This window comes from Lepus europaeus, chromosome 5, assembly GCF_033115175.1.
Source record: "Lepus europaeus isolate LE1 chromosome 5, mLepTim1.pri, whole genome shotgun sequence".
Taxonomy (NCBI): Eukaryota; Metazoa; Chordata; class Mammalia; order Lagomorpha; family Leporidae; genus Lepus; species Lepus europaeus.
Window position 1 is genome coordinate 48,640,614 of NC_084831.1, and position 27,010 is coordinate 48,667,623.

A 27,010-nucleotide genomic window follows, 5' to 3' on the forward strand; every position below is an offset into this window, starting at 1 on the left:
ATAATTAAAGTAATATTATTTGAACCAGAAAATATGTGATAGAATGACAGTGCAGAGGATGGTCAAGATCCACAATTAAGAGAAGACATGTGGGGGGCTACCAGGGGTCCACAAAGCATTCCTGAGAAAGTGGTGACTAACTAGGTACTAGAAGGACACGTGGAGTTAGTTGCGAGAAGAATAAAGAAGACGGCATTCTGGGAGAAGAAGCCAGTGCAAAACACCACAAGTGAAAAACACCCCAGGAGGATGGAGGAACGGAAATGGATTCAGGCGAGCCACTGAGCGGAACAGGATTATGAAGAGGGGGCAGAGATGGGCCTGGGAAGATGAGGGCTCAGATTTGAAACCATCATAAGCAGAGTGGACTTTATCCTGAGGGCTACAGGAGCCAGTCACGAGAGGGTGAATTCAGCAGGGGTGTGACCTAACTAAATCTCCCAAGATCTACTGAGCAGGGGAGAATAGCCTGGAGACAGTGAATGGGGAAAACCTCTAACCACCATGCTGAGGGGGTTAGGCTGACCACTGATACTGATGAGAGGCAATGCATGGGAGGGGGGACCTTCAGGGGATGGGGTGGGGTGGTGGGGGGAGAGGAAGAATGAGTGTGCCTGAGAGACTTGGAGGAGGGTGCACTGACTGGTAACCAGTGATTCATTAACTGAGGACTTAAGAAGCTCAAAACCCCAAGGGCGACAGCTCCATCCAACTTACTGGGTTGAAGGGTGATGAGGTGTGGCCAGGTAAACAGGCCGAGAGAGATGACCCGGGCAGAGGGAGCAGTCAGCACAGTCACAGGGGTGCCACCCGGAGCTGAAGCTCAGCACGGCTCAGGGTATGGGAAGCCAGAGGGCTGAAAAGGGGGCCATCTGGCTTAGTGTGCCCTCCTGTGCAGTATGCTGCTGGGGTTCCACAGCAAGTTCAAGAAGGGACAGGTGAGGAGGGTCTGGGGGAAGCCTGACTCCTTCTTGCAAAGGGATACCATTAGAAAGAAGCTCTGAGCTGAGATGCCGATCAGACAGACGTGAGTTTGTGTTTAGGGCATGACCACACTGAATGAGGTCTTGGAACAAATCCAAGACCACGTGACCACATAGAACAGCGAAGTCAATTTCTTCAGCACATCCGATGATCTGACAGCCAGCCTAACCATAAAGAACCGGACTTCTTGGCCCAAACACTTCACTTGCTGTAAACCCTGCAGAATAAAAGCTTTACCGATGAACCTCGGAGAACCTGTGTTATCTTGGAATGAAGTCCCTGATTTTCATTTTGAATGCCTGCAAATCACAGAACTGATGGAGGATTAGTCACCAAGATCCAAAACCCTGCTAACCAGTCTCCAGGCACCCCCCGAACACCACCACCACCAACAGGTATAGCCACCATAACATTTTTACATCCTTCAACCCTCCAGCTCAAGCCACAGGGCAAACCACAGCACACACTCGGGGAAGCCAGGCTACACTGCTGAGTTGAGCAGACCTAGCACACTGCACCTCACGCAGCCACGTGACCTGTGGCACGGCTCTCCATCTCAGAACAGTTTTTTTCTTCTGTGTTCAATAGGGTGATGCAAGAGTCGGGCTCATTACAAACCATTTATCTAAAATGGCCAGCACTCAGGAAGCACAGATGACAGCTATGAATAAATGTTAGTGGCTCAATGTTAGTGGTCCATTTTCCTTTGTGTTTCCTGCTCATCCTTTTCAGTTTTTATTTTTGGAACAAACCTCCCATTTGAAGATAAACCAATTTGTTTTCCTCACTGACTTCCCACATATCTTTGTAGAAGAAGGTCCCTTCAGCTCCCCCTGACATCCAACAGCACAAAGAAACACAATGCCATTCAGGCTGGGGCCATAAAAATAGGAAAAGTTTCTTTCTCTTGATTCTCTACACAGAGTGTCATGCTGTGTGTGGGTCTTTTTTTAAGATTTTTTTTTTTAATTTTAGGAATACATGTATTTGGAAACATTTCTTAAATATCTAACATGGTGTAGCATGTGTGACCAGCAAACTCAAAGACAAAAATATAAAAACATTTTTAGTTTCATTCTACCAACAAAATTTAAACATCTGATATAGAGATTTAGGTCACATGACTCAAAATCTATCTTTGATTAATTTTGGCAGTTTAAATTTGTGGACAATCTGTTATCTATAAGCCAATTAAAACAGAGTTCTTAATAAATTTTCCCATGTAAACATATAGCCTGTATACATATATAACATAACATACAAGATAGAACAATAAAGCAGTTTCAGTAATAGCTTCTTAACTCTTTAACTTTTTTTAAAACTTTTATTTAGTAAATATAATTTTCCAAAGTACAGTTTATGGATTACAATGGCTTTCCCCCCCATAACTTCCCTCCCACCCGCAACCCTCCCATCTCCCACTCTCTCTCCCATTCCATTCACATTAAGATTCATTTTCAATTCTCTTTATATACAGAAGATTGATTTAGTATATATTAAGGAAAGATTTCATCAGTTTGCACCCACACAGAACATAAAGTGTAAAATACTGTTTCAGTACTAGTTATAGCATCACTTCACATTAGACAACACATTAAGGACAGATCCCACATGAGATGTAAGTATACAGTGACTCCTGTTGTTGACTTAACAATCTGACACTCTTGTTAATGGCGTCAGAAATCTCCCTAGGCTCTAGTCATGAGTTTCCAAGGTTATGGAAGCCTCTTGAGTTCGCTGACTTCGATCTTATTTAGACAAGGTCATAGTCAAAGTGGAAGTTCTCTCCTCCCTTCAGAGAAAGGTACCTCCTTCTTTGATGGCCCGTTCTTTCTACTGGGATCTCACTCCCAGAGATCTTTCTTTTTCTTTTCTTTTTTTTTTTTTTTTTTTTTTTGGCCAGAGTGTCTTGGCTTTCCGTGCCTAAAATACTCTCATGGGCTCTTCAGCCTATTTATTTATTTTTAATGAACTATTTTGTTTATTGGAAAGTCAGAGTTACGGGGGGGGGTGGTGGTGGTGGTGGTGGTGGTGGTGGTGGTGGTGGTTACAGACAGTCACAGTCAGAGTTACAGACAGAGAGATCTTCCATCTGCTGGTTCACTCTCCAAGTGGCCACAAGCCAGGAGTTTCACCCGCGTCTTCCACATGGGTAACAGGGCCCAAGCTCTTGGCCATCCTCCACTACTCTTCCCTGGCCATTAGCAGGGAGCTGGATCAAAAGTGGAGCAGCTGGGGCCGGAGTGGTGGTGCTGTAGGTTAATCCTCTGCCTGTGGCGCCGGCACTGGTTCTAACCCCAGCTGCTCCTCTTCCAATCCAGCTCTCTGCTATGGTCTGGGAAAGCAGTAGAAGATGGCTCAAGTCCTTGGGCCCCTGCACCTGTGTGGGAAACCTGGAAGAAGCTACTGGCTCCTGGTTTCAGATAAGAGCAGCTGCGGCTGTTGCGGCTATTTGGGGAGTGAACCAGCAGATGGAAGACCTTTCTCTCTGTCTCTCCCTCTCAGTGTTTGTAACTCTACCTCTCAAATAAAAAAATCTAAAAAAAAAAAAGTGGAGCAGCTGGGATACAAACTGGCACCCACATTAAATGCCAGTGTCTCGGGTCACTCAGCCCACTGTGCCCCAATTCTGGCCCCAGTGCTGTGGTTTTTATACTTGTGAACTCACATAATCCTCCTGTAGGCCCTACTATTTCTCCAAAAAAAATTTTTTTTTATTTTGTTACATTTGAAAGGCAGACTTGGTGGTAGGGCAGGGAGGGACATGGAGCACCACACAGAGATAAGAAAAGAAAAAGAAATCTTACATCTGTCAGTTCACTGCAACAGCCAGAGCTGGGCCAGACCGAAGCCAGGAACCTGGAACTCCATTTGGGTCTCCCACGTGGGCAGCAGGGGACCAAGCATATGGGCCATCTTCTGCTGCTTTCCTATACACAGTATCAGGGAGCTGGATTGGAAGTGGAGCAGCCAGGACTTTAATCAGTGCTCATGTATAATGCCAGTGCACCCACAGGCCACATACTTACTGGTTCCTATTTCCCCATTTTTAGATTAAAAAAACTGAGGCTCAGACAGATTAATTAGCTAACTTGCAAAGGACATGTAGAAGAGGTGCTAGGCCTTGTCTCAAAAGCCTCACTCTGTCTCATTCTACAGCATGAGCTCTTTCCAGAAGGGCACACACACAGATGTTAACTGGGTTGGTTCTAAGAGCAGAATCTGTTTGGAATTTCTTGGAACGGAAGGGGCTTCAGCCAAGGAGTCACTCTGGGGTATCCACTGACAACTGAGCGAACACTGGCAAGGCCTCCAAGGACCTCATCTATGAGAACCAGGCTTTACCCTGTTCCCAGACATAGGTTCCTGAGAATCTTCTATGTATGTCAAATTCATGAGCATTTATTCATGTTTTTATTAACTCATTTATTTATTTGAAACTCAGAGTTATAGAGAGGGAGAGGCAGAGGCAGGGGCAGGGGCAGAGAAAGAGAGAGAGATCTTCCGTCCAGTGGGTCAGTCCCCAAATGGCCGTAATGGCCAGAGCTGGGCCAATCTGAAGTCAGGAATCAATAGCCAGAACTTTCTTCCTGCAGGGGCCTAAGGAGTTGGGCCATCCGCAGCTGCTTTCCCAGGCACACAAGCAGGGAGCTGGATGGGAAATGAAGCAGGGACTGTAACTGATGCCCATATGGGATGCCGGAGCTGCAGGCTGCGGCTTTACTCACTATACCACAGAGCCACCCTGCATTTATTCATTTTTTGTCATATACAGACTCTCAGGGTATTGTATCACCATGTTTTTCCACATGGGAGACCCAGAAGAAGCTCCTGGCTCCTGATGGGCCCAGCTCCAGCCATTGCAGCCATTTAGGGAGTGAACCAGCAGATAAAGTGATAAACTGGGAATGAACAAAAGCAACAAAGTAGAGGGACAGGCGCTGTGGCATGGCAGGTCAAACCACCAGCTGTGATGCCAGCATCCAAGAGGGGCACAGGCTCGTGAGTCCACTGCTGACCCAGCTCCCTGCGAATGGCCTGCGAAAAGCAGCAGAAGAGATGGCCTAAGTCCATGGGCCCCTGCCACTCACATGCGAGACCTGGATGCAGCTGCTGGCTGTTAGCTTCAGCCTGGTGCAGCCCTGGTTGTTGCAGCCATCTGGTCTGTGAACCAGCAGATGGAAGGTATCTGTCCTTGTCTCTGTCTCCCCATCTCTCTCTGTAACTCTGCCTTTCAAATAAATACATAAACCTTTTTTAAAAACAAAACAAAGTAGCAAAGTAGAGAAACATGGCTATTTTTTAGGGCACTCTGAGACCTCTAAAAATCCTAAGTGCTTCCCCCAGCTAGAGCAGCTTTGATTGCAATGTGGACAGTGTGGAATGAAGACCTCCACCTAAGGACTTTCTCTCCTCCCCCAAACACCAGCACAGGCGGGGCTCAGGACTGGGGCTGAACAAATATTTGAGCACAAAATAATCAATTCATTACTGATGCCTCTCCCACATTTCAAACTTGGCCAAGCAAACATGATCCTATGTCCTTTAGGTAGCTCAAGCAGTGGAGTGCTTTCCCACTGGGGCACTACCAGCGAGTGGGGAGGCCTGCAGTCTGTAGCGAAATCCAGGGTCCTAGATGACCTCAGGCTGCCTTCCCTGCAGGTAAAGAAGAGCAGACAGGGGCCGGCACTGTGGTGTACCAGGTAAAGCTGGCATCGTCATCCCATATGTGTGCTGGTTTGAGTCCTAGCTGTTCTATTTCTGATACAGTTCCCTGCTAATGCACCTAGGAAAGCAGTGGAAGATGGCCCAGTTGCTTGGCTCCCTGCATCCATGTGGGAGACCCAGAAGAAGCTCCTGGCTCCCGATGGGCCCAGCTCCAACCATTGCGGCCATGTGGGGAGTGAACCAGTGGATGAAAGATACTGTTTCTCTCTCTCTCTCTCTCTCTCTCTCTAACTCTATCAAATAAATAAATAAATCCTTTTTTAAAAAGAGCAGACCAATAAGAGCATCAAAAACATTCTTTCTTTAGGGTCCTGAGGCTCCAATGGGATGATACAAATGACAGTATCTCATCAGCTCCTAAGTGGTAAGCCAGCGTTGGCACGGGTTCTGTCTTGTGAGTAACTAACTGGGCAGTCAGGATCCCAAGAATGGCTTAGCCTGAATTGACAGACCTCTTTCCAAGAAATGCTCAGCTTTAGCTTAGCCACCATGGTACAGGGCCTGGGTTCAAAGTGGGTTTGATTTGACTGCCAAGCCAAGGCACCTGCCACGTGATCACCAACTTCTCCTGGTTCTCAACAGGGCCTTGGATTCCAGGGTCTGAAACCCTCATGGGAAGAAATAACAAGATAGCTATGTGTTGTTGTTATTGTTAAATGACAACCTTTGGGCACAGTTCTAAGGTAATATAAGCAAGGTAAGTTTATTTCCATGTGTTTCTGGGAAATAAAGACACAATGCTGTGACTTCGGAAAGGACAGAAAAGCCAACATGGTCAGAGCCACTGTCAATGTTGCAGACACCTTCTCATGACAGTCAGGAGTATAAACACACACAAGTGCATGCACACACACACACACACATACACTTTAAAGGAGAGAGAAACCAGGCTCAAAGAGGCTAAGTAATCTGTTACACAACAGACATGGAGAAGAAATAGAATGAAAAGCCAGGTCTGCCTAGCTCCTATTAGTCCTCTTTTCACTACAGTAAACTGCCAGATGGTGCTGACAGAAAAATCCTAGGCACTGCCCACAGAAATGCCTGTGTCTGATCATCAGGGGACCCATACGTGACCACTGTCCTTCACTGAGTGCCCTCATCCTGGGAAGACAAGTAACAAGCATCGTTGTCAACTGAAGCTCCCCCTTTGGTGGCAGGAGGGAACCTGAAAACATGCATCCTCTTTCCCTGGGCCTCCATCAAATTCCACTCTGCAACATTCACCACTCGGCAGGCTGCATGTGTAGCAACACAATCCAATAAAATTGAAATGAAGAAAACAACTTTATTTTTCACTACTTCCATTCCTGATTCGAATTATGAGTACTCTAGTTACGTCTCATACTTGGCCTGTCTAGAAACTCATTTTGCGGTGAAATATGCCCCTGTGTGATTTGTATTTGTAACTGTCTGGCTTGATTTCAACAGCCTGGGCTAAAGAACAAGGTGACAGGTTTGTGGGAAACGTGAAAGGGTCTCCTCACTTCCTTTACGCCGTGTACAACCTGCACTGTCAGGCATTCCTTTTCCAGAAATGAAATATCTGCTCCAGGAACCACCTAAATCTTGCCAAAGGGGAGAGAAACCCTTCTATTCTGCAGTACTGTATAATAATATGGGAAATGTGCTGTCAATACAATGTCAAATAACCAGGTGGGACATAAAGTTACATAAATACTAGAATCTCAATCATGTATTATTCTAGAACGTCACTCCAAAAAGAAATAACTAAAAATGCTCATAGTAGTTATTTTTGCTTTATGGGATTACACATGATTACTTTGTCTTTCTAATTTCAGTAATAAGCACATATTGCTACTCAAAAGTCAAATGAAATTACTAAAAAAGGAAGTAGTATTTTTTTCCATAAGGAGGTTTGAATATTACTCAGTGTTCCCGTCTTATCAGAATCATCATGTGAAGATAAAATTTTGACTAATATCAGACACACAAACTGTCCAAGAAACTGTCCACTAATCTCATTGATGAATACAACTAGGAAGAGCCACTTCATAACCTAAAGAGGATATGGAAAACTACACATGCTGGTCAAAAGAGATCTGTCCCAGAAATGCAGACTGGTAAATCTATTAATCAAACTGACTAAAATATAAATCAAATGAGGAAAATATGTATAATCATTGAAATACATACCAAAAAGCACATGAAATTCAACATGCAATTCAAAATTTAATAAAAATTAGTATCTCCTAGAAAACAATATAGATGGTTTAATGATTTTTAATGCATATTTAAATGTAATTTAGCAGCATTTCCATTAATTTATGAGCAAGACAATAATCTCTACTAACCCTAAATGTTGCACTGACATACTCAGCCAGTGTAATATGATAGGAAAAACAAATACATACTTAAATGTTACGTAGGAAGACAGAGTTTTTTTACAGGTTATATGTTGTCTCCAAGAAAACCCAAGAAAAATGGAAGAAAGTATTCAGAAGAGTTCAACACCATTATTATATTCAAGTTCCAGACTGCCTTATGACCTGTCTATCCTTTGACAGTCCTATTTATTTTGGCCCAATCATCAACATTTTTATTAGAGTACTTATTATTCCATAGTCAGACTTGAAGAACAAGAAATGAATAAATGGTACTAACAGCACATTCACTCTCTCTTTTCAAGGTGTGTGCTTGCATGGTACCTCGCTCTAGGCAAGTAGAGCAAAAACAAAGTTTATTTAATACTTTTGCAAAATTATAAAATTTTGTTCTTAGATAAATCTGTTGTATGCTTTTTTAAATTTTTTTATTTTTATTTTTTGACAGGCAGAGTGGACAGTGAGAGAGAGAAACAGAGAGAAAGGTCTTCCTTTGCCGTTGGTTCACCCTCCAATGGCCGCCGCGGTTGGCGCGCTGCAGCCGGCGCACCGCGCTGATCTGATGGCAGGAGCCAGGTGCTTCTCCTGGTCTCCCATGGGGTGCAGGGCCCAAGCACTTGGGCCATCCTCCACTGCACTCCCTGGCCACAGCAGAGAGCTGGCCTGGAAGAGGGGCAACTGGGACAGAATCCGGCGCCCCGACCAGGACTAGAACGCGGTGTGCCGGCGCCGCAAGGCGGAGGATTAGCCTAGTGAGCCACGGCGCCGGCTTTGTTGTATGCTTTTCAAGAGCCGCTTGGCTATATTGACATGAGATCAGAGCAAACAATGTGCTGATGATGAAGATAAGAAGAGGGAGAGGAGGAACACAACTAACCTTTGGTGTGCATTTCATGCATGCCAAGTACTACAATGAGCATGTTATTCATCTTACTTCATTAATCTTCGTAGTTTGTAATATTATATGCTCATTTTATAGAAGAGAAAAATGAGGCTCAGAGAGGTTAGGTAACTTTCTAAGATCACATAATGAGGAAGTGGCAAAGCCAAAATTTGAACCCAGGTCTCCCTGCCCATACTCCCTGGTATTAACCTCTCACTAGAGGACAGCCCTCACATATGTATTGCTCTGGTTTTCCAGGTCCCTAGGGGAATGAAGATAAAGAGATTCTCAAAAGGGTCACCTCCATGTGCCCTTCCCACAACCCTAACTAAGCCAACGGCCTGGAGAATGGCAATCCTCTCTTCTGAAGGCCTCTTGCTTTGCATGTTAAAATTGGGAATGAAAAGATTTGCACTAAGACATAATTTTTAATGCATTAAGCATTCAAGAGCACAAGTTTAGAGGAAAGGTTAACTCTGAGGCAAAATGATAACTTGTCAGTTTCCATTGAAAAAAAGATTCAAATTCTAGAACACACCGACTCCATAATTTTTTTTCCCACCGAGTAGTTCTCCCCAAATATGTTCTCTCATCCAATTGCTTTCCATTATTCTTAGATCGTCATGCACACGAGAGGTTTACATTAAGTTTTAGGGAATCAAATAGACTATTCCCAAAATACTTGTGTTTCAAATAAACATAAAAACTGAAGCTGCATATATTTATCACATTCACAGCTCCCTGCTTTGTATAAAGTGTCAAATGCTATCACAAAACCAAACTGGGCAGGCACCGCGATGTGTCCAACAAACCACTGCCTGTATACAAAGAGACCAAAGGCATTCCAGTTTGCAAACTTCATTGACGGATTTCAAGACCTGAAAGAGAGCTCTGTTAATCCCCTTCGACACAGCAGAGAAGATGGGGGTAGCGGGTGGGTGGAAGGATATAGGAGACTGGGGGGCGGGGGATGGCTGAGCCACAGCAAGAAAGCACACAGGCTCAGAGCTCGAAGTTGCTTGCATCTAATTACAATAAGGGGACGAACTTGCTCCAAGTACATCCTCCAGCAAACCTGGAGTGACAGGATTACCCTGTTATCACACCGCGCGTGCCAGTCTTCCTTACCAGGTATCTGTGCTCCTCCTCTCTCTCAAGCACTTTCTGCTTTCTCCAATCTGGGATTTATAGGGAGAACAAGAGGTCCAGCTCTGAAGGAGCTTATGGTGTAAATGCCCAACAAACACTGGAAGTTTTTAATAAAGGAAGATACCAACCACAGGCTACTCAAATCAACAAAAGCAACTAACTCTGGCTGGGAATAAAGAGAAGCTCCCCTAGGAGGCTCCACTGAACTCAAACCTGGAGCATAAGCAGGAGTTTCGGACAGAAAAAAACAACTGAAGAGCAACCAAAGGACTGCAGGCTAGATTACGGGTCCAGCAGTTCTCCAAGTGTGGTCCCTGGACCAGCAGGATCAGCATCACCTGGGCATCTGTTATAAAACACAACGTCTCAGGCCCCACCCCAGACCTAGTGAATCAGAACTTCTGGGGAACGACCCTCTACCATCTGTGCTCTACCAAATGCTTGGGAGGATCTTGTGTTGCTGGAGCTGAGAATCACTGCTATACTTCACGGTGAACTCCAATAGGCAGAAAGTCAGGAGGTAAAACAGGGTTAGAGGGCAGGGGGAACGAGACAGAGAGATGGGTAGAGGGGTGGGTAGGAAGCATAACTGGAAGGGTCTTCTCTATTATAAAAAGAATTTCAGAGTTTGGAGAATAAAGGAGATCCGGCACAATAATATAATTGCTCCCCAGACCCTACCAAATAACTATTAAAAATATGCAACCACGAAGATTTGTATTATCATCTTATTTCTATTTTTATAAATATATTTGTAATATATTAATTCTACATACACACATACACACCAACTCCTTTGTACACAGAGAAGGAGCCACGAAGAAGGGGACAGCGCAGCCTACCTTTCTTTCTGGAGTCTTTCTTGGCGCTGGTTTTCACAGCTACTTGAAGTTCTGTCTCAGTTGACATCCTACTTAATCCTTAGTCCACTTCACACAGATCCGGGGCCTCGGCCAGGCTCATTGAGGACTCTTCTCCAAGAGAAAGACTCCCCCCTTCAGGAACGACACCCCGAGCCGCACATTTCAGTCACTCTTCTGGAGTGCTGCAAATCAAGATGAGAGAACATTCAGAACCACCACTCTTTGGACGGTAAACAGAAATTCTGAAAACCCATGAACTGGCAACCACACCAAACCATGATATTCTTGCTCTACATTTACAAATAGCTCAGGATTTCCTGAAGCCCTTGGTAGGGTTTACACAGCAAAGAGAAGAAGGGCAGGACTACCGGCAGTTTCTCCACCTAGGCAACTCAGAACAGATCTGTGAAACCTTGAATTTTCACAAGGGGCAAACCTATCCCTTTATTTTCCATGTTTCTTTCTTCTTTTTTATGCACCAGATGCCACCCAGAAAATAGAGCAAAGACATATTTCCTGACCAACCCCGTGGAGACACTGCCAACCACAGGGCACCCATCCATCAGCCGAGCTCGACCAGAGCCTTAGCAGCTAAGGCAGATCATTGGGAAGTGACCTGTGGTCTGTCCCTCACTGGCAGGCATCACAGGGGACATGGAGTTGACATACAATTGGGCTCTACGGGCAAGGTGACAAATGGGGCTGAGAAACTTTCCAGCAAGCCAATTTTTGTGTCAGCTTTTCCCCCAGCTACAAGAGCAGACAAGCATTTAATAGGAGAGAAAGAAAAGGAGACAGATACACATTTCACTCACTCATTCTTTAATAAATATGCATTGCACATTACAAGGTACTATTAAGTCCAGACACTGCTAGGGAGAGAATAATGATAATACAGTCACTTCAATTACTGCTGGTATTTACTATGCACTTACTATATACCGTGCCCTCAGCTACTGCTTCACATACATTATTTCATCTCATTTAAATTGAATAAATGTATTTCCTTTGTCAAATCAATCATTTTTCCCAGTGACTATCTGAGAATTAGCTCAGAATTCTACTGAAAGTGCATTTCACTTTTAAGGAATATTAAGAAAAACACTCTGGAAAGGGATCTTCAAATTGTGCAGCTGGTTTTTACTCCTTCCTCAGATCTAGAACTGTTTAATCTTAAAGGGTTCACATCAAATGCCAGTTTCAGCTAAAATGATTAATATAATAATTATTATAATGATCCAAGTCTCTTAATCATGATAATTGAAGTTGGCTTGACCAGCAAGTCTAATATAAAAGTCACATAAGATTATTAGCAAGGCTTAAATAGGGGGATCCCATCTTATCTAAATATCCTTGATTTGATGGTGGTACTGGTGGTGTTTTAATAAGATAACCGTTGCAAAGGACCCTAGGGACAGGCATGTGACCTAGAAGTTAACACACCCACATCCCATTCCAGAGTACCTGGATCTCCCAGTGGCAGTTTCCTGCTATTGCAGACTCAAGGAGGCTGCAATGATGGCTCAGATGATTGGGTTCCTGTCACCCACATGGCAGACATTAACTGAGTACCTTCCCTACAGTGTGGGCCCAGCCCAGTCCTGGCCCATTCCCAGCCATGGTAGGTATTTGAGGAGTGAATCAGCAGGTAAGAGTTCTCTCTGTCTTTCAAATAAAATGAGACAGACAGACAGACATGCACTGGTCATGAACATAAGTGTTTAAGCTAAAGGATCCACTGCTTCAACGGATGAAACTAAAAAGTTATCTTTATAGAATAAGGTCCATGAAAACAACACATAGAACCTGAGAACTTCTCCTGCAACCTGCTGCACCTGCACCATGTATCATGCCACTAGTGCTTATTCCCACCTCCTTTTCCCCCCAAGAACAACAGCCCATAGGAAATGACAGATGCAAAACATGCTCATATATGAACATAATTAATTTTTTCTTTTCTTTTTTATTTATTTGACAGATAGAGTTATAGACAGTGAGAGAGAGAGAGAAAGGTCTTCCTTCTGTTGGTTCACCCCCGAAAATGGCCACAACGGCCGGAGCTGCACTGATCCGAAGCCAGGAGCCAGGTGCTTCCTCCCAGTCACCCATGCAGGTGCAGGGTCCCAAGCACTTGGGCCATCCTCCACTGCCTTCCCGGGCTACAGCAGAGAGCAGGACTGGAAGATGAACAACCGGGACTAGAACTAGCACCCATATGGGATGCTGGCGCTGCAGGCGGAGGTTTAACCAAGTGAGCCACGGTGCTGGCCCCAGACATAATTAATTTTCTTAGTAATCTATACAATTTTATTGCAAGAAATATTTTTGAAGAGCCTTTTCTGTGCTAAGTGCAAACACTGGCTCATTCATGTCAACAGACATTGACTATGCAACCATGCTGGCCAAAAGAACAGCATCAAAGTCTGATTCCTGTCCTCAAAGAAGCTCAGCCCAGCAAAGACATCAGTCACATAAGAATTCTAAATCTATGTCTATGACTAATACTAAAACAGGTAAAAAGCAAAGAGCAAGATTCACCTTGGCCTGAAAAAGTCAATAAAATTTCACAGAGGGTAAGTCCTAGTCTGAGTTCTTGAAGATTATATTTCTGTCAAATGGACGATTAGGGAAAGGACCAACAGGTTGTCGATAACTACACAAGAATGAATGAATGAATGAATGAATGGGTGTTTCAGGTAACAGAATCAACATACACAAAGGCAAGGTGGCTTGTGACCAACAATCAAAAGAAGCACAAGTCTAGGGAGGCAATATGTTCCCTGTCTTCCCATCTTTGTCTTGTACTCTTATTTTTCCATGGAACTTCTCTTATATAAGGTCTGCCTTGACATTCGACTTACGCTATGACCTGGTTTTTTGTTTTTGTTTTTGCTATCTTCGTAATTTCAGCCCCTGATCATCCATGTGATATTAAGGAAGTTATTCAGTTTCTCCTGGCATCAGTGTCTCCATCTATATACCGGGTATAACAGTGCTAACTTCACAAAACTGCCGTAGAAAATAGGCGGGATCACACAAGTCACGTAAGCAATATGACTGGAGGACTGTTTGGCACATCCGCTGGCAGCACTTCATCAACCTTAGGCACACAGCTCCCTCTGTCACTTGATCAAGGCCACATGGCTAGTTTGTCACCCTAAGGCCATGAAATCATACCCTTTTTACAGAGAGGGACACTAAGACAGGTGAAGTTTGCATTTTGGAGAACAAACTGGAGAAAGTGGGTACAGTCTCTGTTCTAACCATCAGGCTGTTCTCACACAAAGAAGGTGACTAATCAAAAAATGTAGAAAGGAACTAATAAAACATGTGGATTTTGCACAAGTTCAGGGATTCTTAAAAGGCTTTGTATAAAGCTAGAATGCACCTGGGCCATGTTCTCCCCTTCAGCGTTACAACCACAATGTAGCGCTTTCCCTATTCCATGGGTAACCCCAAGTCCCATGTTTGACAAAATGTGATTGTATTCAAGTGCGATCAACATTACTTGTGAATTGCTAACGTGCATCTCCGTATCGATAGTGGAAGGAAACCACATTTTTCGGAATAAAAGCGTAAATCAGGAAGCTGCAGTACAGATGGACTGTATCACCGGCATCCCCTTTAAGTTTCCAAAAGCCAGAGGTTGAGCAAGTGCTGTGAAGGAACTCCAAATTATTTAGGAAATTCATTTCTTTGTAATTAAGGAGATTAAAGTCCTCCAGGGCCAGAAACCATGTGACAACTCAAATCATTTCCCCAGTAAAAGCTGTGAAACCCTATCAGTTAAATTCAGGCTCGCCTAGAATTTTGAAATGCTTCAATAATGTTTCTTTGCTCCACACAATCTGCAGTAATTTAATATTCCTGAAGTGTGTCAGGTTTTTTATAATGAGCTCTTCACATCTAACTGTGAATTAGGTAACATTCCACTACAGACATTCTGTCTAGTGAACTGATTCTAAAATGTAAAATTCCATGTTCAGGGATGGGTTTGGGGACAGAAACACCCAGCCACAAAGCAGAGAAGACAGATAGGGCTTTTTGGAAAAACAAAGCACGCAGGTTTGAGCAGCTACACCAGAACAAACACACACTCACACACGAATGTATATTCTCTTCTCCCCCATCCACTCCTCGCCTCAGACAATCCCATGATAAAATAGCTAATGTTAACAGAGGATCCATTATTAACCAAGTACTGTGCTGTGACATTTTCATATACCATCTGATTCAATCCTTTCAACCACTTGCAGAGTTGGAGACTATCATTATCTTCACTTACTGGATGAAGAAACTGAGGCACACATCAATCGAGGAGTTTAGCCAAGGTCATGTAAGTAGCACAGTACATGCAAAAATACAACACACTCTTCCCTTCCACTTCATTCAAACCCTCTTAGATGACCATCAGTGATGACTGGATAAACAAAATGCTATGTCAAGACAAAGTAACATTACTCAGCAAAATGGGGAAGTACTGCTGATAACATGCTGCAATGTGGATGAAACTCGAAAACATCAGATCAGGTGAATGAAGTTAGATAAAAAGGGTGGCATATGACTCCTTTCATATGGAATATCCAAATAGATAGTTCATGGAGACAGAAAGAAGATCAATGGTTGCTAGGGAATTAGGGAGTCAGGGGAAGGGTGACTGACTACTTAATGGGTGCAGAGTCTCCTTTGGCTGTAATGTTTTGGAACTAGGTAGAGCTAATGGTTGCATAGCCTCACTAATGTAATAAATAGCATTTTGAAATGGGGAATTTTATGTTAGGAAAATTTCAAACCAGAAAAAAGTCCTTCCCAGCCTAATACATTAGCATTATATGATATCCTAAAGAGACTTTGAAAAATCTAGTGTAGAAAGGAAAAGATAGCCGTAAAAATTGGATGAACAGGGAGTCTTCCCAGAACCAGGACTAGTGGGTGTGTGAGTTAAAAACAACACACTGCTATCTGCGTGTGACGTGATACTCAACTTCATTCAACTGTGAAGCATTTAACACAGGCCTTTTACCAACAAAACACAGAGCTATGCAACAGTTCAGACAAGGAACCTGTTGCCTCATCAGTAAAATAGGAACACCACTACTGCATGTGTGAGGGGTAGAAGATAAATGATATTTGGGCACTAAGAAAGCCTGGCTCCATCAAAGCCAATCTATGCATGCTATCTTTTGTGTAAGAAAGCAAGAGACAAACATCGGATTATCTTTGCAAAAAGACAACCCTAAAGAAACCAAGCAGAAAACGTGGTTTGCTCCTTGAGGAGTGGCTGGGGGGTGAAGTGCCCGGGTAGAAGGCAGGAGGGACATGGATGAGGCTGACGGGGATACCTCACAGAGTGTGGCTTTTGCACCATTTCCACATTTAGAAAGACAGTCATGTTCCATATACCTGAGAAAATTAAACTAAATTAACAGGGAAAGCAAGGGAGGTGAAGTCTAAAACTGAAAGCAGACGCGAGCCAATCACTCCGACTGCATGGCAAATGAGCAGCAGCGGTAGCACCCGGCAGAAGGGGCGAGTGAGAAAAACTCATCAAAGAGCTTGAGAACTTGGAGTCAGGCTGCACACACTCAGTCTCGGGCAGGGGCAGGGGCAGGGGCAGGGCAGCCAATGAATGCTACCCGCTTCTTAGGAGGCTTGTTTTTTTGCACAGTGCTGAAGCTATTTTAGATGTATTACAGGATTCACAAAGGAATAAATTTAGCATTGATGTTCTGGGGAGCCAAGATTCTGATTACAGAAGAAATGTTAAATTATGAAAAGAAGAAAGGCAGGAATGAACACTATGGGCATAGATTGGAAATTGTAGGTTTCAGGGTAAAGTCATGATTTATAAAATATACATGCATTTGCATATGAATGTATGTATGCATGTCCTTAATTTTTTTTTTTTTTTTTGGGAAAGAAAGAGATTTAACAGAGAAAAAGAAAAAGAAAGGGAAAGAGATCTCATTTGTTGGTTCAAACCCCTCCTCATCCCGCCCCAGTGCCTTCAATGGCAGGGAGAGGCTAAAGCCAGGAGACAGGAGTTTAATCCAGGTCTCCCATGTAGGTGGCAGAAATCTTACTTGACACATCACCTACTGCCTCCCAAAGTCCCATATTAGCAAGAAGCTGGAGTCAGGACCCAGAGCTGGGAGTTGAACTCAGGCATTCCTACATGAGACTGGGGCATCCGAAAGAGCATGTTAACCTCCAGGCCAAAGGCCCACCATCCCACCCACTGTGTACGGGTGTTTGTTTGTTTTTAAAGATTTTTCTGGCCAGCGCTGCAGCTCAATAGGCTAATCCTCTGCCTTGCGGCGCCAGCACACCGGGTTCTAGTCCCGGTCGGGGCACCGATCCTGTCCCAGTTGCCCCTCTTCCAGGCCAGCTCTCTGCTGTGGCCAGGGAATGCAGTGGAGGCTGACCCAAGTGCTTGGGCGCTGCACCCCATGGGAGACCAGGAGAAGCACCTGGCTCCTGCCATCAGATCAGCGCGGTGCACCAGCCACAGCGCGCCTACCGCGGCGGCCATTGGAGGGTGAACCAACAGCAAAAGGAAGACCTTTCTCTCTATCTCTCTCTCTCACTGTCCACTCTGCCTGTCAAAAAAAAAAAAAAAAAAAAAAAAAAGATTTTTCTTATTTGAGAGGCAGAGCTACAGAGGGAGAGACAAAAAGAGAGATCTTCCATTTGCTGATTCACTCCCCAAATGACCACAATGGCTGGAGCTGGGCCAATCCAAAGTCAGGAGCCAGGAGCTTCTTCCTGGTTTCCCATGCCGGTGTAGGGGCCCAAGCATTGGGCCATCTTCCACTGCCTTCCCAGGCCATAGCAGAGAGCTGGATTCAGAAATGGAGCATCTGGAACACAAACCAGCACCCATATGGGATGCTAATGTCACAGTTGGAGGCATAGCCTACTATGCTACAGCATGGCCTCCGTGTAGGGTGTTTATATGTTTATATATGTTTATATAGCTTTGTAACTAGAAGGCCTGAGAAGCAAAGAATCCCAGTCACAACAAGGCTCCTACTCCTCATATTTTGGTTTCTAGCTTCGTTCTCCAGGACAATGAACCAGGGCTTGGGAAAATGGCTGATCTCAGGGCTGGGGCAAGCTGATGCCAGATGAGCCTGAAATACCTTGTGTCCCTGGAAAGAAAGTGCTCATAATACACAAAAATGAAGAGAAAATGCCATAAGGAGACTGAAACCATCCCAAAGGGGCTGCCGTCAGCCTACTCTGGAGCAATTAGAACCCTGATACAAGTATAATTAAGCATGAGGATAAATAAGAAAGCACTGAAAAGGTGGACATCCCTGGATCCAAGTGAATGACACAGCGCTCGGGGCAGAAGCGCAGACTGCCTTGCTCAGAGGAGAGCAGGCTGAATGGTCAGTGCGAGAGAGTGCTGAAGTTCCTGCACTGGTGGACGTCAGCAACAATTTTTGGGGATAGAGAGGGTATTTGCAGGTCTTAAAGTGCCTTCCTATTTATTATTTATCAGTTCCAAGGGAAAGTTTGTAACTATGCAGTAGAGAGAGAGAGAGAGAGAGAGAGAGAGATTATCAAATTGAACAGCAGCACACAGGGGCAGATGGATAACCTGAGATACCCAGAGAAGAACACAGCATCACTACCTGGTGCCATGCAGGGTCCTAGCCAGGAATCTAATCCCAGGATGCAGTTGAGAATGGGGCTGGGGAGGGTACTCTTCCAAATTACAACAGAGTAAGGCCACTGAAAATTTCAGGTTAAAAGAAACTAAATAGATAACTAAATAAAGTGGCAGTCCAGGATCCTGCATGAGAAAGAAAAGAATTCTACAGAATTACCTATTGCCAAAAAAAAAAAAAGTATATGCATAGTGTTTTCATAACACATGTTATCCACAAACATTCTGAAGACCATCTTAGAACCAGGAATTAGCGCACATACGTGTGCATAGAGAGAAAACAAATGATAAATCAAATGGGGGGTAAAACGTTAGCAACAGGTGAATTTCAGGAAAAGGAATAGGATGGTCTTTGTATCTTCTTATTTTAACACGTTTTCCTGTAATTTGAGGCTATTTCATATTTTTCTTTTCTAATAGTCCAGCTCACATCTAGCACACAGAAGTATGCAACTACTTCAGCTTTTGGTCTCACCTTTCCCCTAGTTTTAGACCCACTGTGGCTCCTGAAACAGCATGCTTTCTCATTCCCAAGACTAGCTGAGGTTAAAATTAGCTTATGGCCGCCAATTTTTATTACAGGTTCCAACTTGGCCTCTGCACCTGCCTGGACCTTGGGACATGGGGGCAAGGAGCATGTCAGCTCCTTCCTCTCTGGACTAGGACTATAGGCCCAGACTTCTCAGCCCCCTGCTCTTTGACTCACAGCAGAAGCCTTTAATTTCTAGCCAAAGCAGGCATTTCCCAGATTATCAGCTTCTCCATTACTCTCTCTCTCTCTCTCTCTCTCTCTCTCTCTAACATGGCAAAGAGTCTCTGATCTGATAGAACCAATCTAGAAAAACCTATAATTCTCCCATCCTGCACATTTGTTCTTTGCAGAGAGCCCTGGCGAGGCTTTGCAGGAAGCCCATGGCAGCACTTCTCCCAGATGCCGCAAACGTTGAGAGCAGCAGGTGCCTATTCAGAGTGGGTACAGCCCTCTCCACTAACAGAGAACCACCGTCCTCACAGCCAGTGTACAGCCAGCACTGACTCTGACCAAGCCCCACAAGAAAAACAACACCTGCTCCACCATATCCTTGGCTTTCAAACTCAGAAGGCCACAGAAGTGACTGACTGTTCACATCAGGCAGATCCAGGGGAGGCTGTCTTGCCACAGCCATATCAAGAGAGGGGAGAAAAAGTCACAGAGCTAGGAGATGTCCCCTGGCATGGTAACTCCTCTTCATTAAGCTGCACTGTGGCTGATGTTTAAGACATATATATATACACATGTGTGTATATATATCTCAGGAAGCTTGCAGAAACCCCTCAAGATAGTCATTTTCTCTTACTTTTTAAAGATTTACTTTATTTGCTTGACAATCAGAGTTATAGAAACAGAGACAGACAGATATTTTCCATCTGCTTGTTCATTCCCCAAAGGGCCACAATACCATGGCTGGGCCAGGCCTAAGCCAGGGAGCCTGGAACTCCATGTAGGTCTCCCATATGGGAGGCAAGGGGTCTAAGCACTTGGGCCATCTTCTGCTGCTTTTCCCAGGCCATTAGCAGGTGGCTGGATCTGAAGTGGGGCAGCTAGGACTCAAACCGGCTCCCATATGGGATGCCAGTTTCTCAGTTGGTAACTTGACCCTCTGTGCCACCATACTGCCCCAGCCATTCTCTATAGTAGATGAAAATAAATAATATAGTAGGTTAAAATAAGCTAAATGAGGAAGCTTGAATGAAGGAAAACAAAAATTTGGAAATGAAGATGAAGGTGGAAACAAGGGCAGAACATCAAAAAAGTCTATAAACTTGCAGAAAACAGGCTTTAAATTTGGTCCTGAGCTGCCTAGCAGCCAAAGCAAAGAAGAAAATTTGCTCAGTCACAGGGTTCAGAACGTCCACACTCAGAGAAGACATCTTCCCTCACTTTGGACCAGAAATGGAGAACAAAAAGTACTCTTGGTGCTCACAAAATAACATTGTGTGTTATCACAGACATTAATATAAACAATACCACTACAAAATTCCAACAGGAAATACCCAATGTCCCTTAAAATATGCTGAGAGCAGAAAACACTGGGAACATAATTTTTTTTATTAAATATTTAAAAGAATGTTGCCTATATCCATTTTAAATTGTTTATGAACAGGGTATACTTTTTTTTTAACTAAACTGAAAAAGAAATGAGATTTGCTATACATTATCTAGTGGTCTGACTTTTTTTAAAAAAATATTTTATTTATTATTTGAGAGGTAGAGTTACAGACAGTGAGAGGAGAGACAGAAAGAAAGGTCTTCCCTCTGTTGGCCCACTCCCCAGATGGCTGCAACAGCCAGAGCTGCACCGATCCGAAGCTAGGAGTCAGGTGCTTCTCCCTGGTCTCCCAAGTGTGGGTGCAGAGCCCAAGCACTTGGGCCATCTTCCACTGCTTTCCCAGGTAATAGCAGAGAGTTGGATTGGAAGAGAAGCAGCTGGAACTAGCACCAGTGCCCATATGGGATGCCGGCACCACTGGTGGAGGATTAACCTACTGTGCCACGGCGCTGGCTCCTGGTCTGATTTTTTTTTTTTTGGGGGGGGGGGTAAAATCCAGAATTAAGCAAACCCTTAAACTGTGGTGCTTCAGTTTATCCATCTGTAAAATGAGATAACAATGGCTAATCCCATGGGCTTAAATGAATGTGAATAAATAAAAGGTATGTGAACGCACTGTTGGGAAAACAAAATATTATATTCTCAAAGGCAAGTGCTATGATTATTCAGCTATCAGTCAACCTTTAGCAAGGCAAAGATGGCAGGAAGAAAATGCGTTTCTTTTATCATGGAGCCAATGAAAGTCAGAACCAGGTTTCAGCAGTAATAAAGGACTTTATATGACAGAAACATGGTACACACAGGAACATTTCATTTAACTAACGGACTACAGTTTTATTAAGTATTTATAGCACCATGACAATTCATTACATAAACTCTCAGGGCATCACAAACAAATGTACAAACCTAAGATAATTCCATTAGTTTTCAGTACTGATAGCCCCTATCCTTAAGTCCTTTCCAGCCCTCTAAAATCCTGACCTCTGAGTTTGCAAAGATGGAGCAGCAGGTGGCAGAATCGGAGGCAGCAGGCAGTCCAAGGGGCTGGGCAGCAATCCTGTTTGACCCTGCCATGGACTGCCTGTGAAACTTTAGGCACTCGAGCCATTTAACTACTCAAAGCCCCGATTTCTTATTCTGCAAAATGGGGATACACTTGTTATCTCTTTTTATCTCACTGGTCTCATGGGAGGTCAAAATGAACAAAGCTACGTAACATGTCACAGCCTCTTGCCCAGTGTTCAGCTCATACCCTCCACCTCTCCTTCTCCCTCCTCACAGCTATTCCCTAGCCTACAGGACAGCTATGTGCCTGTTTTCCCAGCAGGCCTTCAACCACCCCACCCTGAGCAGGAATGTGCCCCCAGCCACCTTTGAACCCATCAGCTATTGGCATAGGGCCTGGTACATTGTGCAGGCAGGCATCACATATTCAAAGAAGAAAGCAAATTCACTTACTCACTGAACAAGTGATTGTTGAACATCTGTTCTCTAGCAGACCATAGTTCTAGGTGCTGAGAGAGAGATAATATGGCACAGCCCCAACCTCCAGCAGCTCCAACTGTTGTTGGATAGGCAAACAGACACGGTCACCACATGGTGAGAGAAAAGCCAGCAGGGCAGACACTGCAGGATCCTTCAGTGATATGGAAGGTAGGTACCTACCTCGAAATAGGACCAAATGCTGGGAGGGGTGGGGAGGGAAGTGGTTATGACTTGGACAACAGAGGGAAGGTGTCTTAGAAGAGGAGATCCTTTAAAAAAAGAGATTTATTTATTTATTTATTTGAGAGGCAAAATTACAGAGAGAGAGAGAGAGAGAGAGGGAAGAGACATCTTTCAGTGGCTGGTTCACTCCTCAAATAGCCACAACGGCTGGAGTTGGGCCAATCCAAAGCCAGAAGCCAGAAGCCAGAAGCTTCTTCCAGGTCTCCCACATGAGTGCAGGGCCTATGGACTTGGCCCCTCTTCTACTTTTTTCCTAGGCCATTAGCAGGAAGCTGGATCAGAAGCAGGGCAGTCAGGTGCCCAGATGGGATGTCGGAGCCTCAGATGGGGGCTCAATGTGCTATGCCACAGTGCTGGCCCTGAGATCCTTAACCTGAGTCCTGAAAGACTCAAAGAGGTCAGGAGGAAGAGCACAGAGAACAGCAGTGATGCAAGAAGACACAAGCAGCCTGGGAATGCAACAGTTCATCATGGCCCAAGAAGGGTGGGAGGTGAGCCTGAGGAAGGACAGAGGCCCGAAGGCGTGTGCCCCTCTGGCCCCGCGGAGAGGAGCCCAAAGTGGAGCTCACAGGCTTCCAACCAGGGAGCATGCAACCTGGGGAGGGCTCAGCAAAAGTCACTTAGGTGAGGAAAGCAGCCTTCGCCAGACCCACTGAAGTAATTTCTATCTGAAAGACACACATCAGTGATGACCTTGCTAGGCAGGTTACCTGGAACATATGTAGCCTGTCAGTTAAATGAAATGTTCCTGTGTGTACCATGTTTCAATCACACCAGTGCAGTGTAGGCTTCCTAAGCAAACACTCTGTACAGAGCAGACCCTGGAGATGCTGGAGGTGCAGCGAGAAATGAGTCAAGGCCTGGCCACTGCTGCAGCTTCCCAGGGAACAGTCTGGCCACAGTGGCTCTCACACCTGTTCCCAGGCACACTGATCCTAAAGGGGCACCTCTCCCATCAGCCTTGCCCACTGTAACACCACCCCTCATTTTGACAGCACTTGGCACTGGCCAGAGGAGGAGGGGGCACATGTGCTCATTTGCTCTGCAGTGGTCCCTGGCTCCTCCGGGGCGCATGTGTGAACAACTCAGAACTGCTGTGGTTCTCTGAGGGCTTGCAGGAGGAAGATCGATCTAAGGAGGCTCTCTTGGAATTTGTTTATTTTAAGCAAACAAATGCCAAATTTGGTGGCTTCCCCTGTGGATTCCCCTAGCGTACAGACTGCCATCATTACTCTCCCTTTCACAGGCTGCACTGCATCATCTTCGAAGTTGACCATGGGAAAAAAAGGGCATAGGCAGCCCCTGTAAGACGCAAACCCAGCCAGCACACAACAGATGTCCCGAGGCTGCCAGGCTTTGCAGTGCCCTGGGCAGGGGCTGTTGGCTCACGAAGGCCATCTGCGTGATCTCAGGTGCCCCACTTGTTGGCCCACCTGAGATCACCTTGCCCAGGCACCGTGTCTGCCACTGGTATCCTTGTCTCTTCTCTCTCCAAACATCCCACTTCTACCACAGTCCTTTAGAGAAAGCCCTGCCATCATCTTTCTCCACTTTGCTAATGATTTGCTAGTCCCATCTCAACAACTGAAAAGTAGGATCCACAACGGCTCAGATCTTCACAAAAGCCCGTGCACTTGATGAGAAGTAACCCAATTTCCAGAATGCTCTCCCTGACAACGAAGCACATGCCACAGTAACAACCATGTTTGCCCAAAGCCATAAAGAAGGAAGGGCGTGCGTGCAAAGGATGCCTTTGTTTTTGTTGTTTCCTGATTTGGGAATGCATTTATTTGAGCCATCTCACAGACAGAAATATCCAATCACACTTGACAGACACCATGCAGGCCAGCTTCAGAGAAGGCTCCTTCACCTCTCCGCAAAGCCCTCACTGTCTCCCCCACCAACCCATGCTCCCTTGAGGCTCGCTTGCTCAGGGAAGCCTTCCTGGACCACCTGCCTTCCCCCTTCCCCTGCCTGCCCCACCCCCACTCAGGACAGGCAGCACAGTGCAGCACCTCCCACAAAGGACTTCCCCTCTCCCAGGTCATTCAACGGGTCAGAGGTGCCAGCTGGAAGTTGGGGTAATTCAAAGTCCCCAGGTGGTTCTAAATGCAGCCAAGCTGGGGAACTGCAGGGATCATGGGGCAAATACTTCACAGGGACCTGGGTGCCAGCTTGCAGCCAGTGGCTAGTTAGGCAGAGCTGGACAAGCTACTCAACCCCCAGAGCCTGATTGTGTTCTCTGCAAAATGTGATGCCTTCTAGTGCATACCCCATATGGCTACTGTATCAAGTGATACAGTCTATAGGAAATGTTTATTATATAGTGTAAGTGCTGGTGGAAAGTAGAAGAACATACCCCTCCCCAAGGTGTTTGTGCCTGATTGCTGGAACATGATCCTGATGCATTAGACAATGACAATTTGGACTTGTGAATGGGTAAGGTTTCGATGAGACTGGCGAGCTTTTGAACGCTTGAGATGATAGAGACCCATGGAGACCTTGGGAGGAGCTCAGTGAAGACAGACAGTGGGAGATTGTGGCATGACTTCTCCACACATCTATCTGCTCCTTTTTCCCTGGGACCTGTCACTATGCAACGTCACATGGCCAAAGTGTTCCGTGTGTTGCTACCCTCCTTCCTCCACAGCTCTATGCTCTGGTTGAGTCCCAGCTGCCTGGGTCTGGGGTTGATTCCTCAACCCAGGGCAGTTACTGGCTGACCGGCTGCCACAACTCAGCCTGGCAACAAGCACCATATCAGAACTGGATGCATAGGAAGACATGCATATCCTCCCTTTCCAGACTTTACACTTGTCAATGTAACTCTGTTCACGGACAATGGGACCAGAAGTGAGAAGGTAGGCAGACAGAAGGCATGAGGCAGCAAGGCCTGACTCAGCAGAAGCGAGGAGTCAGCAGAGGTAAGCCCCAGCAGAAGACATCAGAGGTCGGTGGGGGACGTTATAAGCTTATTTTGCTGCAGAAATTTTGAAACTCATGCATAGTTTTTTTTTTTTTTATAAAATGTGTTTTTCATGAACGTTTGAAGACCCCTCATAGGCATGAATCTCAAGTCTTTTGCTCTGAAGTAAGCATATCTTTTAATTCCATTCTCCATGAATGTTTTGCAGGATTCTCATACAATTAGGGGAGACAGCAAATTTTCAGTAGAAGTAGCAACTGGCAGGGAGTAAAACAGAGTTCTGTGTCATGGGAACCACATGATAACCTAGTCCCCAACAGAACCCCCAAGAACCCTTCCTGATAGGAAATCATGCCCCAGACTCCATGGGGTCGGCCCAGATGGCTCTTCCTAGACTCCAGAAAAATTCCTCCCTGCCTTGCTGCGTGCTTACAATGCCATTCTCCGCCTTACTTTGGGGACACAGGGGGAGTGTGGAAAGCAGCAACCAAGAGCCTGAAGTGCACAATCTCCTGCACCTCCCTATACCTGTCACTTGATCACTGCGCTCATCCCATGGCTGGCAAAGAGGAAAAAAGATGAGCCTCACACTGGCACAGACTTGCCTTGGGAGTTCAGACTGTGGCTCCACTAAGTCCCAGATCCATGACCTTCAGCAAGTCTCTTGAAGTCTCAATTTCCACCTCTGTAAAGCCAGGAAATTGGTACCTTTTCCATAATGGTTGCTGAGTAGAATAAATAAGGTAATATATGCAAATTGCCTGGTACTAGAGGAGGTATTCATTACATATTGTTTGCCTTCCCTTCCCTCTATTTCATTTGCATATAGTTCTGTGGAATGAACAGGGAGAAATTTCCAATATTCATTTCCTATATCATATGTCTATTGGTGGTTCACTGCATACTTATCAAAATGAATCAGAAAACAATTATCAAAAAATCATTTCAGATATCATATCAGAAATGGTATCTGATAGCCTGACCTTCAAGCTCCAGGCCAGCACATATCCCAAAACCTACAGCTCAGTTCCTTAGCCTCACATGATATACATGTTACAGCCACCAGGCTGAACACAGACCCAGAGCACAACTTGACCACACAATGTCATGCCTCCTCACCTATTCAGAGTCGGTTACCCTTTGAGGTTCCAGCAAGAAACAGGTGACAAACTCACCCTGTAATTATTGCACAAGACTCAATGAGGGGATCATAAGCAGCAGGTAGTAAGCCTACGGGTGAAGATTCTGGTTAAAATGCCCACGTCCCTCCCACATAGCAGTGCCCAGGGTTCAGTCCCTAAGTCTGGTTTCTGATTGCAGCTTCCTAGTAACGTGGACCTGGGGAGCATCAATGATGGCTCGTGTTAACTGGGTTCCAGCCACCCATGTGAGAGACCTGGATTGAGTACCCAGCTCCCAGCTTTGGCTCCCTCAGCCCTTGAGGACATTGGGGGAAGGAACCAGTGGATGGGAGCTCTTTCTGTCTCTCAGCTTCTCAGATAAATCAATATTGTTTCAAAGAGAACCATGAGCTCCACGTGGCTGAGTTACACTAAGGGGAAAGCAGCAAGGGCATGGCAGGGGAACTGCTACCTCTGCCGGGGCTACGGGGCGGAGAGGAGGGGCTCCCGAAAGGGGG

The 27,010-nt window shown here is 45.2% G+C and overlaps 1 protein-coding gene across 3 annotated transcripts in view; it reads right to left on the bottom strand.

The window, feature by feature from the left end:
* The window catches only part of DAB1 (DAB adaptor protein 1), an 896,917-nt gene that overhangs the window by 301,104 nt on the left and 568,803 nt on the right, over positions 1–27,010 (bottom strand). For all 3 annotated transcript variants that reach the window (XM_062193360.1, XM_062193362.1, XM_062193361.1), the window contains one exon: positions 10,932–11,134. In XM_062193360.1, the coding sequence (XP_062049344.1) occupies positions 10,932–10,998 (67 nt within the window). In that variant the 5' untranslated portion in view covers positions 10,999–11,134. The remainder of the gene's footprint in view (positions 1–10,931; positions 11,135–27,010) is intronic.